The sequence below is a fragment of the Pecten maximus genome, chromosome 11, assembly GCF_902652985.1.
Source record: "Pecten maximus chromosome 11, xPecMax1.1, whole genome shotgun sequence".
Classification (NCBI taxonomy): domain Eukaryota; kingdom Metazoa; phylum Mollusca; class Bivalvia; order Pectinida; family Pectinidae; genus Pecten; species Pecten maximus.
This window is the reverse complement of record NC_047025.1, coordinates 25,988,864-26,008,570: the sequence shown is the minus strand read 5'-3', so window position 1 is coordinate 26,008,570 and position 19,707 is coordinate 25,988,864. Positions and strand designations below refer to the sequence as shown.

The following is a 19,707-nucleotide window of genomic DNA, read 5'->3' as shown; positions in this document are numbered from 1 at the left end:
TTGTGTTTTTCTTGCAACACGACATGAAAAAGAAGGCGACACTCCACTGACAGAACGTTTTCGTTTTAGGCCTATAAGCTTTTCAGAAAATATGGAGTTCCCACAATTGCTAATATCTTCAGAAGCTTGGTCAGAAAAAGGCGGATCAAAATTCAAAGTTTTATCTTCTGACGAGGATGAGAAAAAAGTTGTATTCCATGTACCCGATACTGACATTACGTTCCACTTGTCCATATGCGACAGTTCTGAAGATAAGACAAAATTGGTTTGTATTCGTTTGATTCTTTTCTCAATCCTAGTCCATAATCACTTTTCTGGTTTTTATCCGTAGTGAAATGTCAGGAGGTTGAATTCAATTTTCAAATTTAGATCTAGGCCTATCACAAAAACAAAATGAGGAAGTTTTATAAATATGCATATATGGTCAACGGAAATTACTGTCCCATGCTCATCAACCAACTTGAAATTAATTGATATGAAAAACTTTAACAAATCAAAAATTGAAAAATCTTCTGGCCCCCTGTCAGGTCAAGTCCAAGGTAAAATCTACTAACGTTGGAGCCAATATTTGACGTATCCAAAAGTCTGATGGAAATTATAAGTGACAAGATACAATATCACAGGTCCAAAAGAAAAAGCTATCTAGATCCCTCCAGAAGCCTTTAGGGATTATAATTACATCAGTTTTTAATGATTGACATTTACAAACTTTTTATAGGTCGTTGTAACATTAGGCCTAGTTTGATCTTGCTGACATTGTTTGTATCAGATGGTGTGGAGTAACAATGACAAGGTGCTGCCTTACTTAAACGATGTAATGGAGTTCACAGAGTCATGTGACAAATCCGTCCATGAAGTTCTGGACAAGGTTAATGTGTGTCTCAAACAGGTATGTAGCTATCACACTGTCACAGAAATTTGGAAGCGGTAACTACAATTATTTACAGATAAATGTACCGATAATTCAATGAATTTCAACATGCATGGTACATGCACCATACACTATTTTACTCACATGTAGGCAAAACTTGAGGGTGGTATTATGATTGTTAAATCATCCAGTGTTTTTAGCCTAATTTTCACAAACTCTGCAGTAGATAGTGCCAGGTATATAATTATTTGTATATAATATTTCCTGCCTTGTGAAGTTGGTGACAACTGCCTTAGCTGATGATGACAATGATGATGATGATGAAGGTTGTGGATCAGATGATAACGATGATTATGATGCCTACTATGACAATGAAGATTTAGATGCAAACGAAGAGGAAGTTCCCAAAGTAAAGGACTCTAATGCCAGGTATATTATCAAGCTAAGATTCTGTTACTGCCATCTAATTATTTCCCCCAGAAGTTGGATACAGATCACAGTTAATGCATATGTGGTATTCAGATAAAAATGAAACCATTTTATCAATTGAAAAAAAATTGCTTTGAAAAAATTAAATGACATTGGTGAATTTCATATTTTTTTGGGCAATATGAAAATTTCATAGCATGACCTGATTTGCTGCTTTGGAAAACAAGTTTTACAACAAGGATTTCAAAGCAATTACAACTTTTTCCATAGAAGTAAATTATTGAAAGTCATCATTTTCCTCTAGCATCTTGGAACTAATTCTTATCAAAAAAAAAAAATGAAAACTGGACATTCTTTTCTCATTCCAAAGTCTTACCTATCAAAAACATTTTTTTTGACAAAACTATTAATATTGTCTTCAACAACAGTTAACATTATCAAGAAATTAATTTGAATCTGTTGCAGGGTCTTTCAGACTTTGTGTTTCACACAGGAACAACCCAAATTATTGGTATTACTCATTTGTTTAACATTAGGAATAACCTAGTTAGCCAGCTGTATTGCAAGGTGTATGTATAAAGATTCAGGTTTCTGTGGCCATGGTATGTAAATGTTGTTCTGCCACAAAACTTAGTGAATTTAAAAAATTATCCAAATGATTTCTAGGCATAATAAAAATGCTTGTAAAATTTAGATTTATTAGGCGTAATAAGGGCTGTTCCAGAAAAATATATATGGGATGGGGAAGGCACTTTGAAATAAGGGGATCCACATTTAAAAGTGATTTGAAATTTTAATATACGTTTAATGACATATCCATTTTTTTGTGAACATTACCCTGGTATAGAAGCAATTTTAATGTAAAAAATGGTACAAACACATCAAATACAGCTAATAACAGAATACATTTATTTCACACCCCACCAACCCATAGATGTGATTTTAATTTGAACCCACCCCACCACATGTAATTTATTAAAGTGCCTTCCCCCGTCCTACATGTGTTTTCTAGGCATAATAAAAATGCTTGTAAAATTTAGATTTATTAGGCGTAATAAGGGCTGTTCCAGAAAAATATATATGGGATGGGGAAGGCACTTTGAAATAAGGGGATCCACATTTAAAAGTGATTTGAAATTTTAATATACGTTTAATGACATATCCATTTTTTTGTGAACATTACCCTGGTATAGAAGCAATTTTAATGAAAAAAATGGTACAAACACATCAAATACAGCTAATAACAGAATACATTTATTTCACACCCCACCAACCCATAGATGTGATTTTAATTTGAACCCACCCCACCACATGTAATTTATTAAAGTGCCTTCCCCCCGTCCTACATGTGTTTTCCTGGAACAGCCTTAATTCAAGTTCTACACTTTAGAACTTTAATTTTGATTTCATGTTTTCATCAGATGCCACATACATTTTATTTTATTAGCAGTGAGGAGGAAGATGAAGACAACTTCTTTGGTGCCCAGGGATCAACAGCAGCTGTCCAGAGACTTTTAAGAGGTATCTGTCAGGAAAACCAAGTAGTATACAGCAAATCGTATGTGTATATGGAAAGGAACCTTCGGAAAATAACCATTGCATGAATACAATGGTCCTTTACTGTATGGTGATCTACATATGCTGCAACAAATAAATTGTCACCAAGTAATTCACACTCAAGGACAAATTAAATGCTTATATCTAGTTATAAACTCTGTAACTAAATTAGGGATGTGTAGAATGGAATCAGGATGTTGTTCCATCTGTAAATGGGGATTACTGCTTACTCTCTCCTACAGTTGTAATATTACTGATGTTCATGATCAGTAAGTTACTATGTATCCTCCTTATACTCTATACCAAGTAAGAGGTTGCATCATCACGTAAAGCCCAGAGATATACTCTCTATACTCTCAGTCATTTTATGAAACTTTCTTTTAAACTTTATTGCATTCATATAAATACATGTAAATACATACACATAACACATTAATCAATTTTCCGCATATGAATCAGATTCAGAAACAAGTTGTACATCTTATATAAATCTGTCTCCATTTCTAAAGTACATAAGCTGTTTAGATACAGTGTCAAGAAAGGAAGAAGTGAATAGGCGTAAATATGTATAAACATGTATGTGAGAATATTTACATTCTGTGTTAAACCAGATGGTTTTGATCACCATATAAATGCAGCCCAGATCACATGACGTCACTTCCGTCAGCATCAAAAAAATGTTTGGCAATGCGTTGCAGGTGAATCAAACCTAGCAAGGATTTCGACTTAGAACAATAAATATGACGTCATTTTGGTGCTTTGTTGATCATAGTCACGCCGAGGCTTTGTATTACACATCAATTTGATTGCAAACCAAGCACTACAATAAAATCGATTTCACATGTGCTGTTCTTTCAATGGAACAAACGGGGGAATAGCTGAACTTAAACCCCAGATTTAGCAAAGAGAAAGTGAAGTTTAACGTATCTTAATGGAAATATAACAATTAAGCGCTTGTTAGATTGTATTTATTGGCAAGATCAATGCAATCTGGGTGACAGATAAATATTAATGACGCCCATCATTCTATTTATCTGTCACCGAGATTGCATTGATATTGACAATAAATACAATCTACCAAGCGTTTAATTGTTAAAGAAAAAGGAAGGTCAGGTAGTAAATACATGTAGGAGGAATGGGAAGAAAGTGAAGATGTGAGATTATATGAAATGGGTAATTTGCCTATGCCATAGTGCAAAGTCTAAATGTGAAAAGTATTATACTTTTATAGCTATGTTTGAAAACTTTATGCACATGATCAATACCTAATGTAGTAAAAGCGCTGTAGTAGTAGTACAGACCAGCTGGTGGTCAGTGTTGACTAACTGTAGCAATTGTCTTCTTTCAGATTTAAAAGGAATGAAAGAGTCCCATAAATTTGGAATTGAAGGACGGCCGAGGGGAGATAACCTGTTTCTTTGGGTATGTAAAATGAAAGTATTATTGAGAACAGGGTAAGGAAGGGGGGGGGGGGGGGATTTGCATGATAGTATTACTGGTACAGGGGAGATAACTTGTTAATTTGGCCATGCATAAAGATTAAACTGGTACAGTGCTCAAGGAAGGTTTTTGATTAAATAATGATGAATTGATAGTTTGATACTATAGAATTTGTATAACAGTATGAATCATTTAATAAAGTACTAGATTATCCCTAGAGACGTACTGATTAGTCATGGTACATTTCCCTCCCTCATTTAATTAATCAACTATGGTATAATGAGCATGCCTATATAAGGTAAGACATGTTAGAGCTTAGAAATAGTGGATGACATGTAATACATTACATATATATATTTGACTGAAACAATTGGGTTTTAATATTATGTTACAGGATGTAAAATTGAAAGATTTCCCTCGAGAATCAAAGCTAGGGAAAGACCTGCAAATTTTTGCTGACAAATTCAAGAGAGAGGTAAGTTGTATGATTTGTAGTGCTCTAATCTCAATATTATCCATATGTATTAGCTCACCTGGTCTAAAGAACCAAGGTGAGCTTCTGCGGATTGGAATTTTATCCAATCTGCCAAGAAGCATCCCTGGTTGGTGCAAATTTAAAAGTGTACTAATGGTGGGGGCTGCGGGCAAGTGCCTAAAGGGGGTAATTTGGCTATATTGCCATAAATGACCTCTTCTCTAGAACTATGCATTGGATAGCACTCATATTTGATTGGAAGCATCTTTAAGTGGTTGTCAATCGAAAAAAATACATAATGAGGTCAAAAATCAAGGTCAAAGGCAAGATCATTAGGCCCAGAGGTCAAAGTCAAATTTTGTATCTTTTAACTGATGAACATTTTGTTATGACAATGACATTACAAAGCAAAGTTGTGCAGAACTAAACAATAAGTCAACTGACCAAGCTCAAGGTCACTGGGTCAATGGTCAAGATCATTTGGGTCCAAAGGTCCAGGACAATGTGGATCTCTGACAATTACCATGGTTGTTAGTAGGGAAGGTATTGGAAGTTTAAATAAATCAAATCAAAGCTAACATGTCAGTATTATACCAATATTTATATTTCTCTTAGCCCAGTAAATATAGAGGTGGAAGGAATCGGGGGGTTCACATCATTGTACATGAATATTTTGCTTCCTTGCAATGGTTTTTGAAACCAATTGTCTAATGTCAGCCTCAGTCAGCATTATGGGCATATGGCTTCTTAATCATAATGAGAGATATGTATCCACACAACTGGCCTCTTGATGATTATAGGGTTTACATAGCCACACAACAGAGCTCTAGCTGCCCTGTCACTGCTTTAGGTTGGTCTGAAACATCCTTGGGTGAAGAGGCCCCATAGGGAGAAGGAGGAACTAATTTTAAATCTCACTTCTGTATGGATAAAGAGATTTTAATAAAATTTGGTCTGCAGCATCCTTGGGCAACATGAACTGAATATGCCAAGAGGCAGAGGGACTGCATCAAATAAAGAAAGTGCAAATTGATTATAAATGGTGAATGCTTTTGAACTTGTCATGATACTGAGTGGCAGATCTTAGACTGCACTATATTTGTAATATAACTTACCCCAGTACATTAATTGGGAGTGTTTTGCATAATTCCTGTAATATCCAGGTGAGCAGTATAAACCCTCTTGTGAAATATTGAAAACTTCTTCGAAGTAAGAATGTTTAAAACTACTTACAAATTCGTTTTTAGCTCACCAGTTACGAGTAACCGTGAGCTAATGATGTACCCCCGACGTCAGCGTCCGCGTCCCACCCCATTTTAAAGGTTTTGGGATCAGTTTTTGGAAAGCTTGTAAGTCCAAAAGTAAACACCTTACACCCTTCTAATTTGGTTTATACATTCATTAGAGGTCTAGGAGTGATGTTATAGAAAAACCATGCAGAAAAAAATTGTGATTTTTTCGCATTTTACCATTTTGTTGGCTTAACTTTTTTGGCACCAAAACTCACTTTAATGTTTTGGGGGAAAGTCTAAAAGTATGCACCTCACACCCTTCTAATTTGGTTTATATATTCATTAGAGGTCCAGGAGTGATGTTATGGCAAAATCATGCAGGAAAAAAATGTGATTTGTTTTTGGCATTTTACCATTTAGTGGACTTAATTTTTTTTGGCACAAAAACCCACTTTAAAGATTTTGGGGGTAAGTTTTGGAAACCTTGTAAGTCCACACCCTTCTTATTTGGTTAATACATCCATTAGAGGTCTAGGAGTATTATGTGACATACAATTTCAAAATGACATGCTTATACATACATAAAAAATGAATGCATAGTGTGATTGCTGCCGCCGATGAGCTTTCGCAATCATTGATTGCATTTGTTTCTTTGTGTTTTACAGCCAGCAGTCTATGTAGAAATTTATTATTTGTATTTTACAGCCTGCAGTCTATGTAGAGATTTATTATTTGTATTTTACAGCCAGCAGTCTATGTAGAGATTTATTATTTGTATTTTACAGCCAGCAGTCTATGTAGAGATTTATTATTTGTATTTTACAGCCAGCAGTCTATGTAGAGATTTATTATTTGTATTTTACAGCCAGCAGTCTATGTAGAGATTTTCTATTTGTATTTTACAGCCAGCAGTCTATGTAGACATTTATTATTTGTATTTTTTAGCCAGCAGTCTATGTAGAGATTTATTATTTGTATTTTACAGCCAGCAGTCTATGTAGACATTTATTATTTGTATTTTACAGCCAGCAGTCTATGTAGAGATTTATTATTTGTATTTTTTAGCCAGCAGTTTATGTAGAGATTCATTATTTGTATTTTACAACCAGCAGTCTATGTAGAGATTCAAATCGCCCTGCATCCGTGGTCCGTCGTCCGTCCGTCCGTCCGTCCCTCCGTCCGTCCGTAAACAATTCTTGTTATCGCTAATCCTCAGAAAGTACTGAAGGGATCTTTCTCAAATTTCATATGTGGGTTCCCCTTGGTGCCTAGTTATGCATATTGCATTTTGAGACCAATCGGAAAACAACATGGCCGACAGGCAGCCATCTTGGATTTTGACAATTGAAGTTTGTTATCGCTATTTCTGAGAAAGTACTGAAGGGATCTTTCTCAAATTTCATATGTAGGCTCCCCTTGGTGCCTAGTTATGCATATTGCATTTTGAGACCAATCGGAAAACAACATGGCCGACAGGGAGCCATCTTGGATTTTGATAATTGAAGTTTGTTATCGCTATTTCTGAGAAAGTGCTGAAGGGATCTTTCTCAAATTTCATATGTAGGCTCCCCTTGGTGCCTAGTTATGCATATTGCATTTTGAGACCAGTTGGAAAACAACATGGCCGACAGGCAGCCATCTTGGATTTTGATAATTGAAGTTTGTTATCGCTATTTCTGAGAAAGTACTGAAGGGATCTTTCTCAAATTTCATATTTAGATTCCCCTTGGTGCCTAGTTATGCATATTGCATTTTGAGACCAATCGGAAAACAACATGGCCGACAGGCAGCCATCTTGGATTTTGACAATTGAAGTTTGTTATCGCTATTTCTGAGAAGGTACTGAAGGGATCTTTCTCAAATTTCATATGTATGTTTCCCTTGGTGCCTAGTTATGCATATTGCATTTTGAGACCTATCGGAAAACAACATGGCCGACAGGCAGCCATTTTCGATTTTGACAATTGAAGTTTGTTATCGCTATTTCTAAGAAAGTGCTGAAGGGATCTTTCTCAAATTTCATATGTAGGTTCCCCTCGGTGCCTAGTTATGCATATTGCATTTTGAGACCAATCGGAAAACAACATGGCCGACAGGCAGCCATCTTGGATTTTGACAATTGAAGTTTGTTATCGCTATTTCTGAGAAGGTAATGAAGGGATCTTTCTCAAATTTTCATATTTAGGTTCCCCTCGGCGCCTAGTTATGCATATTGCATTTTGAGATTAATCGTAAAACAACATGGCCGACAGGCAGCCTTCTTGGATTTTGACAATTGAAACTTATTATCGCTATTTCTAAGAAAGTGCTGAAGGGATCTTTCTCAAATTTCATACGTAGGTTCCCCTCGGTGCCTAGTTATGCATATTGCATTTTGAGACCAATCGGAAAACAACATGGCCGACAGGCAGCCATCTTGGATTTTGACAATTGAAGTTTGTTATCGCTATTTATCAGAAATTGCTAAAGGGATCTTTCTGAAATTTCATTTGTAGGTTGCCCTCTGTGCCTAGTTATGCATATTGGATTTTGAGACCAGTCCGAAAACAACCTGCCCAACAGGCAGCCATCTTGTATTTTGACAATTGAAGTTTGTTATCGCTATTTTACAGAAGGTACTGAAGGGATCTTCCCCTTGGTCCCTGGTGTTGCATTTTGGGACCAATCCGAAAACAACAGACAGCCATTATCGCTAAATCTTAAATTTAATATAGAGGTTCCCCTTGTTTGAAAATTACTAGAGGGCTGTTTCTGAATTTACACAGATTAGTAAGACTTAGAGGAAGGGAAAAGTAGAGAAAAGATCAATCTGACATGGAACCTATAAAGATCATTCAATGGTGGGCGCCAAGATCCCTCTGGTTTAGCCAGCAGTCTATGTAGAGATTTATTATTTGTATTTTACAGCCAGCAGTCTATGTAGACATTTATTATTTGTATTTTACAGCCAGCAGTCTATGTAGAGATTTATTATTTGTATTTTACAGCCAGCAGTCTATGTAGAGATGCATTTCCCAGGAGAATATCCAATGAAGCCTCCATTTGTTCGAATTTTGCGTCCAAGGTTTAAATTTTTAACAGGTAAAGCTATCATATTGCTTCAACATTTTTAGATTTCTTTATGAAACAGTAGTGTATTTTATCTGTCTAAAACATATAAAGTACTCGCTTCTGGCAGACATAGAATACTGACCCAGACAGCCAATTTGTCAGTCCAAAACAGGATGATACATTATTACGACACCAATTTATAAGTACCTGGTACTACCATTTTATCAAACTCGCAATACATACAGATAATTAAGACCTACTCCTTATAAAGGTACCTTATTCTTGACCTAAAACTGATAAGTCATTTGGAGGAATAACTTTGTGCTGACTAGTTAAGTTGCTCTAAACAGATTACACATGATGTTTCCGACTTCGTTTCTTGAACAGAAGAAATGATAAATAACTATTTTGATAATTTAATATTCACTGTATGGTCTTCCAACATGACATGTGTAATTTCCCCTTCTATGTAACACAGGTCATGTGACCATAGGCGGTAGCATCTGTATGCAGATGTTGACAAATTCCGGTTGGACACCAACTAATGATATCGAGGTAAGATTTATGTAAAGCCTACAGTATGTATTTGTTTATTCCTCCGCAATGTTCTGCTGTCTACCTGTTAATATTACTGTCTCCCTGTTAATATTACTGTCTCCCTGTTAGTATTACTGTCTCCCTGTTAATGTTGCTGTCTCCCTGTTAATGTTGCTGTCTCCCTGTTAATGTTGCTGTCTCCCTGTTAGTATTACTGTCTCCCTGTTAGTATTACTGTCTCCCTGTTAATATTGCTGTCTCCCTGTTAGTATTACTGTCTCCCTGTTAATGTTGCTGTCTCCCTGTTAATATTACTGTCTCCCTGTTAATATTGCTGTCTCCCTGTTAATGTTGCTGTCTCCCTGTTAATGTTGCTGTCTCCCTGTTAATGTTGCTGTCTCCCTGTTAATATTACTGTCTCCCTGTTAATGTTGCTGTCTCCCTGTTAATGTTGCTGTCTGTCTGTTAGTATTGCTGTCTCCCTGTTAATGTTGCTGTCTCCCTGTTAGTATTACTGTCTCCCTGTTAGTATTACTGTCTCCCTGTTAGTATTACTGTCTCCCTGTTAGTATTACTGTCTCCCTGTTAGTATTACTGTCTCCCTGTTAATGTTGCTGTCTCCCTGTTAATATTACTGTCTCCCTGTTAATGTTGCTGTCTCCCTGTTAATGTTGCTGTCTGTCTGTTAGTATTACTGTCTCCCTGTAAATGTTGCTGTCTGTCTGTTAATGTTGCTGTCTCCCTGTTAGTATTACTGTCTCCCTGTTAGTATTACTGTCTCCCTGTTAGTATTACTGTCTCCCTGTTAGTATTACTGTCTCCCTGTTAGTATTACTGTCTCCCTGTTAATGTTGCTGTCTCCCTGTTAGTATTACTGTCTCCCTGTTAGTATTACTGTCTCCCTGTTAATGTTGCTGTCTCCCTGTTAGTATTACTGTCTCCCTGTTAATATTGCTGTCTCCCTGTTAGTATTACTGTCTCCCTGTTAATATTGCTGTCTCCCTGTTAGTATTACTGTCTCCCTGTTAATATTGCTGTCTCCCTGTTAGTATTACTGTCTCCCTGTTAGTATTACTGTCTCCCTGTTAATGTTGCTGTCTCCCTGTTAATGTTGCTGTCTCCCTGTTAGTATTACTGTCTCCCTGTTAATATTACTGTCTCCCTGTTAGTATTACTGTCTCCCTGTTAGTATTACTGTCTCCCTGTTAATGTTGCTGTCTCCCTGTTAGTATTACTGTCTCCCTGTTAATGTTACTGTCTCCCTGTTAATGTTGCTGTCTCCCTGTTAGTATTACTGTCTCCCTGTTAATGTTGCTGTCTCCCTGTTAATGTTGCTGTCTCCCTGTTAGTATTACTGTCTCCCTGTTAATATTACTGTCTCCCTGTTAATGTTGCTGTCTCCCTGTTAATGTTGCTGTCTGTCTGTTAGTATTGCTGTCTCCCTGTTAATGTTGCTGTCTCCCTGTTAGTATTACTGTCTCCCTGTTAGTATTACTGTCTCCCTGTTAGTATTACTGTCTCCCTGTTAGTATTACTGTCTCCCTGTTAATGTTGCTGTCTCCCTGTTAATATTACTGTCTCCCTGTTAATGTTGCTGTCTCCCTGTTAATGTTGCTGTCTGTCTGTTAGTATTACTGTCTCCCTGTAAATGTTGCTGTCTGTCTGTTAATGTTGCTGTCTCCCTGTTAGTATTACTGTCTCCCTGTTAGTATTACTGTCTCCCTGTTAGTATTACTGTCTCCCTGTTAGTATTACTGTCTCCCTGTTAGTATTACTGTCTCCCTGTTAGTATTACTGTCTCCCTGTTAGTATTACTGTCTCCCTGTTAATGTTGCTGTCTGTCTGTTAGTATTGCTGTCTCCCTGTTAATGTTGCTGTCTCCCTGTTAGTATTACTGTCTCCCTGTTAGTATTACTGTCTCCCTGTTAGTATTACTGTCTCCCTGTTAGTATTACTGTCTCCCTGTTAGTATTACTGTCTCCCTGTTAATGTTGCTGTCTCCCTGTTAATATTACTGTCTCCCTGTTAATGTTGCTGTCTCCCTGTTAATGTTGCTGTCTGTCTGTTAGTATTACTGTCTCCCTGTAAATGTTGCTGTCTGTCTGTTAATGTTGCTGTCTCCCTGTTAGTATTACTGTCTCCCTGTTAGTATTACTGTCTCCCTGTTAGTATTACTGTCTCCCTGTTAGTATTACTGTCTCCCTGTTAGTATTACTGTCTCCCTGTTAGTATTACTGTCTCCCTGTTAATGTTGCTGTCTCCCTGTTAGTATTACTGTCTCCCTGTTAATGTTGCTGTCTCCCTGTTAGTATTACTGTCTCCCTGTTAATATTGCTGTCTCCCTGTTAGTATTACTGTCTCCCAGTTAATATTGCTGTCTCCCTGTTAGTATTACTGTCTCCCTGTTAATATTGCTGTCTCCCTGTTAGTATTACTGTCTCCCTGTTAGTATTACTGTCTCCCTGTTAATGTTGCTGTCTCCCTGTTAATGTTGCTGTCTCCCTGTTAGTATTACTGTCTCCCTGTTAATATTACTGTCTCCCTGTTAGTATTACTGTCTCCCTGTTAGTATTACTGTCTCCCTGTTAATGTTGCTGTCTCCCTGTTAGTATTACTGTCTCCCTGTTAATGTTACTGTCTCCCTGTTAATGTTGCTGTCTCCCTGTTAGTATTACTGTCTCCCTGTTAATGTTGCTGTCTCCCTGTTAATGTTGCTGTCTCCCTGTTAGTATTACTGTCTCCCTGTTAGTATTACTGTCTCCCTGTTAGTATTACTGTCTCCCTGTTAATGTTGCTGTCTCCCTGTTAGTATTACTGTCTCCCTGTTAATATTACTGTCTCCCTGTTAGTATTACTGTCTCCCTGTTAGTATTACTGTCTCCCTGTTAATGTTGCTGTCTCCCTGTTAATGTTGCTGTCTCCCTGTTAGTATTACTGTCTCCCTGTTAATGTTACTGTCTCCCTGTTAGTATTACTGTCTCCCGGTTAGTATTACTGTCTCCCTGTTAATGTTACTGTCTCCCTGTTAATACTGCTGTCTCCATTTTTACATACCCAGTTGGATCCTGAATTTTCTCAATTTTCAAAAGAGATTTGTTTGTTGTTCTGCAGTCACTATGTATACAGAAGAAACTTTGGTAAGAGCCATTGATGACACCAGGGGTGATAGGTTATTGTGATTAAACACCAGATTTTCTCTTAACCTTATCAATAAACATCCATTACAGGCCATCCTTGTTCAGATCCGTTCAGAGATTATGAGTGACCCAAATGCCCAGCTGGAGAGGAACGATTCAGATCGTGCCTATGGGGAACAAGAAGCCAGAGATGCATTTACACGTATGGTGAAAAGATATGGATGGTGAAAAGATACGGATGGTGAAAATATTACAAACTGTTGGTTGATACCAATAAGAACCACATTCCTAATCATGAAGTTCTGTCATTGTGTGGTGATTACCATTGCTGCCATCCTCATCTGTCACTGACTATGCCCCACACACAGCGGAGGACTCACTGAGACTCGCTGAGAGTCTGATACACTCCAATGTGGAATGATATGTAACATTATTTCTAGGTCTCCTTCACAAACACTGAGTACGGATCTGTTGTTTGTTTTTTTCAGTTGTTACTGAAACCAAATTTACATTTTCATGAAGAAATCCATAGATATGGTGAGTCTTGAGCTGTAAGATATAAAATTTTCTCAGTGTTGATAGCTGTATTGTTAGCTTGGAGATTTGTTTAGTCCTGTTTGTTGAATGTGAGATTGTCTGAAGATTTGACTGTGAAATTGTCTCAGACTTGATTGTAAGGTGTGAGATTGCCTCAGATTCGATTGTGAAATGTTAGATTGTCTCGGACTGACTGTGAGATGTGAGATTGTCTCGGACTGACTGTGAGATGTGAGATTGTCTCGGACTGACTGTGAGGTGTGAGATTGTCTCGGACTGACTGTGAGATGTGAGATTGTCTCAGACTTGACTGTGAGATGTGAGATTGTCTCGGACTGACTGAGGTGTGAGATGGTCTCAGACTTGACTGTGAGATGTGAGACGGTCTCGGACTTGACTGTGAGATGTGAGATTGTCTCGGACTGACTGAGGTGTGAGATGGTCTCAGACTTGACTGTGAGGTGTGAGATTGTCTCGGACTGACTGAGGTGTGAGATTGTCTCAGATTTGATTGTGAGATGTGATATGGTCTCAGATTTGATTGTGAGATGTGATATGGTCTCAGATTTGATTGTGAGATGTGATATGGTCTCAGACTGACTGTGAGATGTGAGATTGTCTCGGACTGACTGAGGTGTGAGATGGTCTCAGACTTGACTGTGAGATGTGAGATGGTCTCGGACTTGACTGTGAGATGTGAGATTGTCTCAGACTGACTGTGAGGTGTGAGATGGTCTCAGACTTGACTGTGAGGTGTGAGATTGTCTCGGACTGACTGAGGTGTGAGATTGTCTCAGATTTGATTGTGAGATGTGATATGGTCTCAGATTTGATTGTGAGATGTGATATGGTCTCAGATTTGATTGTGAGATGTGATATGGTCTCAGACTGACTGTGAGATGTGAGATTGTCTCGGACTGACTGTGAGATGTGAGATGGTCTCAGACTTAATTGTGAGATGTCAGATTGTCTCAGATTTGATTGTGAGATGTGAGATCATGACAATGATTATAAGAAATGATACCTGTTCGAACTTGCTTTATAATGTGGGAGATCAGTGTATCAATCCAGACCCAATGTTCAGTCATTGAACTACACTAACTACATAATGCACTAGTCTAGCAGAAATCTGGTAGTCTGAGATTTTGTAAAGGGATTTAGAGCACAAACTAAGTGACAAATATTTTTTTCGCTTCATTTTTTCTACAATGTTTCTTTTGTAATGGCCGCTCCCTTTAAAATCCTAACAAATAAACAAAAACAAAACATACACACACACTCCCACTTGGAGGGTCATATGGTAGCGACTTTGTTGTGTATCTATCAGTGTGAAGGTCAGTCAGTGTGAAAAGTTCGCAATGTTTCTCACATACTTCATGGAGTGATACCATGGTTGCTAGAGATGGGATAAGTCAATCTGCAATGGGGTAGTCTACGATGTTTCTCACATACTTCACGGAGTGATACCATGGTTGCTAGAGATGGGATAAGTCAATCTCCCATGGGGTAGTCTACGATGTTTCTCACATACTTCACGGGGTGATACCATTGTTGCTAGGGATGGGGTAAGTCAATCTCCCATGGGGTAGTCTCCGATGTTTCTCACATACTTCACGGGGTGATACCATTGTTGCTAGGGATGGGATAAGTCAATCTCCCATGGGGTAGTCTACGATGTTTCTCACATACTTCACGGGGTGATACCATTGTTGCTAGAGATGGGATAAGTCAATCTCCCATGGGGTAGTCTACGATGTTTCTCACATACTTCACGGGGTGATACCATGGTTGCTAGGGATGGGGTAAGTCAATCTCCCATGGGGTAGTCTCCGATGTTTCTCACATACTTCACGGAGTGATACCATGGTTGCTAGGGATGGGATAAGTCAATCTCCCATGGGGTAGTCTACGATGTTTCTCACATACTTCACGGAGTGATACCATGGTTGCTAGGGATGGGATAAGTCAATCTGCCATGGGGTAGACTACGATGTTTCTCACATACTTCAAGGAGTGATACCATTGTTGCTAGGGATGGGATAAGTCAATCTGCCATGGGGTAGTCTACGATGTTTCTCACATACTTCACAGGGTGATACCATTGTTGCTAGGGATGGGATAAGTCAATCTCACATCTCACATGGAGTATGGAAAGAAAGCTGGCACCACTCACAATAACATAACGTCATCATTATACAATGTATGTATTATGTATTTTAACCACATCATAAATTAATAACATCATCAATTTCCATGCAGATTCCATGGGACATTGATGATGGCACAATTTCTAAGGTATAGGCCCATGTAAAATTCTGTTAAATATCATATACACACATCTCTCAACCCCTTTAACATATTTAGTTAAATGTGTCATAGTTAGGTGGCATTGAGTTCTTCAAGAGGTATTGGTGGTCATCAATCAGTGTAAAGGATCAAAATTCACACTTGACTACATTTGAAGAAAAAAAAATGTAGATGTTTCAGAAGTTGACAGTTTACACGATATTGTGACAACACAAAGTTCTACATTCGATTGTAGAGGTCATCAGTTAAGGTTAAAGGGTGAAAGGTCAGACTTAACCACATTTGATGTGAATATCTGGTTCACAGATTTTTCTGATGTTGCATTTTCATCGATTGCTATCTCAAGAATAATAGAATTGTAATTCTTTTTTGATGTTGAAATATTTTAACAAAACAGCATCTTCCACCTTGAGTGTGTCCAAGATCTCACTTCATTGTCCACATCTCAAGTTATGTCTGCTTTAAATGTACAAAGATATTGGAGAACAATCTGAACAGATAATTATTTAGGTTAAGATGGCAGATATACAGGTTAAGATGGCAGACGCTCACTCTATTGCTAAAGGTCAAAGTATTTAAGATTTGGTAAGGAATCTCCACAGACATACAGTATGTACTATTACCAGAAGGTGCACAATGAAGTATTTCTATAACCTCTCTTAAATGGAGGTCAAATGTCAAAATGGTTTTGTTCAGCTTTGTGGTGAAAAATTCCAAGTCCTGACAAAGTCTTCAGCTGTCTCAGGTTGTGCACACTTGTAGGTCACATGTCAAAGACACCACTCAATTAACTCTCAGTGTTGATTCCGTCATGCAACAAGCTAAGCACATTTCTCGATTGGATAAAACCTTACTGGGATCTTCTAGCCTTTAAAAACTGGAGATTCAGTGAAGATCTGGGAACTGGCTGCCAAAGAATATGCTAACATACTTGGTCTTCCAAGCAGCTGACTAGCTTTCTTTTAGAAATTCTTCATGTCTGTTATGGAAGGATCAGATCGATCCAAAGTACAGCTTTACTTTTGTCTTTTCATGGAACAAAATCACAACTGATCATTTGTCAGATAGAGGTATCTTGTAGAGCATCACATTGAAAATCAGTTTGATAACTCTTAATGTTTTTTTTTAAAGACCTTAGATGTAATGCTTTGGTAGTGGTTGTCTCACAATGTGATTGATGACATCATTGTTTTAATAGTCCTTATAAATATACAAATTATTCATATCATTTACACATTTTGATGGATTTCAGAGCATTTCATTGAGCTTTTTATGAAAAAATAGTTTGCGAAGATATATTTTTGTCAAAAAACAAAGTTAAGTAATGTGTAAACGTCCATTTTTATACAGTTTCTGGTTTTCTGCAGTATTTTATACACAAAACTTAAGACCAATATGCTTATACTATTATCTATTTATAAAGATAAAATGGTGTACATGACATTTGTAAAGAAAAGATGTATGATACATGGTTAGTGACAGCAGTATACTTAAATGCGGTTAGTATTTTCACAACTTGAAGTGTAGTTTACTGATCATGTTCACAATGATTCCCTCCAATTTGTATTAATGAGTGAAGTGTAGGGAGTGTGGACATCACAGCTCTGTATGATGTACCTTTTATATATATGTTTTGTACACATTGTTCAGTTTTTTGTCCGATAGGTTAAACCTCAAAGCCCGAGAACAATTGTCCCCTCAGAGGTTTTGTTTATTTGGATTCTGTTGTCGTCAGTAATAAATTAAACCTCATCCCTGAAATCCTTTGTCCCCAAGAAGGTTTTGTTTATTTAGAATTCTGTTGTCGTCAGTGATAGATTAAACCTCAAACCCTGAGAACAATCATTCCCACTTAGGCACAGGTCAGGTTTCCTTGGTTTTTTAGCTTACTTGGCCCAAAGGCGGCATCCGTCTGTCTGTCAACATTTGCTTTAAATCGCTACTAGTTATAAAAGACTGAATGGATTTTAACCAAATTTGATCAGAAAGATCCTTGGGGGAAGGGGAATAGATTTTGTATTAATGACAATTCTGACCCCAAAGGGGCGAGAGGGTTGGGGCCCAATAGGAGAAATATTGGTAATTCCTTTAAATCGCTACTAGTCATAAAGTTATGAATGGATATGAGCCTACGTCAGTCAGAAGCATCCTTAGAGGAAGGGGAACAAATTTTGCATAAATGTTAACTCAAAGGAGATCTAATATTGTAAAAATGGAGGGTATGTGTCCCTTGGAACTGGAAATAGGGGTTGGGGCCTTTGTTGGAAGATGCAGCATTGCCATGATAACTGAAATATCCAGGTGGGCTATGCAGGCCCTCTGTGCCTCTTGTCTTTTATTGAGATTATTGAGATTATTTACTGTTGTATGAGTTGAAAACTTCGTTAATGCATTGAGTTTTATTTGTATCTGTTAGGTATGATAAGAACAAACAATTCTGTAAAGTCCATGGTTTCTACAGCATTGAACAGTAAGTGCAGCCATTTTTGTATCTATATATTTAAATGTTAACAAGTGTGGTTTAGAAGATTTTACCCTATGTTGTTATTGTATTAAAACAGTAACATGCATCCTTGACTTCATGCTATATTGAGTGACACATTTGGTTTTTCACAAACTCTTCAGTTGGTAACTAAAACAGTCCATAGGCATGCTACTCTTCAAGTCAAAACTGTAAATCATAGATATATTTGCTGTAAAATGCTTCCTTTTTAATTGGTCCCCATGACAACTTAGAACTGTATTGTGAAGATTTTTATACAGTACATTAAGAAGTTGGGTATTGGTATGTACTGTACTTTGTGTTTATAAATTATGGAGTTGTACTAATCAGTATTAGTGTGTAGACCTTGAACTGTCAGAAGCAATTCTTAATATTAGTTTGTTTGTATGTTGTCTATCTCTTATTTAGTTGCGTAAGATGCAAACTTGTTAACATCCTCAATACTTCAGAGGTTACATTCAGTTTCACTTTCTGCAACCTTGGAATATGTCATAGCAAAATCGATGGTACACAAGTAGCTATTTGATTGGTGTCCGGGAAACAAAACTGACCAATGGCCAAGCTGATGCGTTTCTTTTGAAGATGACAGAGTGGCAATAACCAAGCTCAAATCCAGTCAATTTAACTGTATGCCAACCTGAGATTCATTTTGATCACATCCGAGGATTTCTCCGTGACATTATACCAGGAGGGCAAAGAACGAAAGTGTACTTTTAACACCTGGAATTTTGAGGATGCAAGTTTACAAGAATAGTAGTTGTTTGTTGTAGTTGTATGGAAGTTTCACACTGAGTGAATGATTTATAATATGAAGTACAACAAAATTGTGTTGATGAGTAAATTTAAGTAAGTATTAATGTTAACTATAAAACTTGATTCATATAAAAAATAAATTATTTCCAAATAAAAAAGAAAATTGATTTTTTAACTCTAATATTGGAATTAAGATTTGATGGAAGCAATTTGTATACAGTTCAGTGAGAATTTACCATCAAAATCTTCTTACTTAAAATGTGTTTACAATAAGTTCAAACTTTTGATAGAATTATGTATCTCATTGTCTGGTGTATAGGGATTTAGAATCACCAATTTCTCACAACTTGCTCCATTCATGATGGAGTCTTATGCAGCTCAGTTTGCTCCTCCCCTGATAGATTTGATTTTAGTTTGGTTTTGTATTGTTTAACATCCTACCAACAGCTATGTTAATTAAGAGTAGTTCTGCTTAAGCTTTTGATCCTATCCTTCCTAGATGGAACCTGCTAAAGCCTACGGTCCTCTCCTTCCTAGATGAAACCTGCTAAAGCCCACGGTCCTATCCTTCCTAGATGGAATCTGCTAAAGACTACAGTCCTACCCTTCCTAGATGAAACCTGCTAAAGCCTACGGTCCTATCCTTCCTAGATAAAACCTGCTAAAGCCTATGGTTATGGTCCTATCCTTCCTAGATAAAACCTGCTAAAGCCTATGGTCCTATCCTTCCTAGATGGAATCTGCTAAAGACTACAGTCCTATCCTTCCTAGATAGAACCTGCTAAAGCCTATGGTCCTATCCTTCCTAGATGAAACCTGCTAAAGCCTACGGTCCTATCCTTCCTAGATGGAATCTGCTAAAGACTACAGCCCTACCC

At 37.4% G+C, this 19,707-nt stretch overlaps 1 protein-coding gene across 2 annotated transcripts; it reads left to right on the top strand.

Annotated features, from left to right (window-relative positions):
* The first annotated feature begins 9 nt into the window (after window positions 1-9).
* Window positions 10-18,996, top strand: LOC117337051 (ubiquitin-conjugating enzyme E2 Q2-like). 2 transcript variants are annotated; one of them, XM_033897834.1, is made up of 9 exons: window positions 10-265; window positions 770-889; window positions 1,149-1,300; window positions 2,751-2,821; window positions 4,206-4,279; window positions 4,692-4,772; window positions 8,992-9,085; window positions 9,534-9,610; window positions 12,820-18,996. In XM_033897834.1, exons 1-9 carry the CDS (start codon window positions 92-94, stop codon window positions 12,955-12,957), a joined length of 981 nt encoding a protein of 326 aa, XP_033753725.1. In that variant the 5' UTR covers window positions 10-91; the 3' UTR covers window positions 12,958-18,996. The 2 variants fall into 2 exon arrangements, with proteins under 2 accessions (XP_033753725.1, XP_033753724.1); XM_033897833.1 differs by having other exon boundaries at window positions 2,748-2,821.
* Window positions 18,997-19,707: the final 711 nt, after the last annotated feature.

Bases quoted from the DNA above. Each gene is read 5' to 3' on its own strand.
- LOC117337051 (XM_033897833.1), top strand. From the start codon at position 92: ATGGAGTTCCCACAATTGCTAATATCTTCAGAAGCTTGGTCAGAAAAA. The intron at 1,301-2,747 runs GTATATTATCAA...TTATTTTATTAG, and splicing joins GTAAAGGACTCTAATGCCAG to CAGTGAGGAGGAAGATGAAG. The intron at 4,280-4,691 runs GTATGTAAAATG...ATTATGTTACAG, and splicing joins GAGATAACCTGTTTCTTTGG to GATGTAAAATTGAAAGATTT.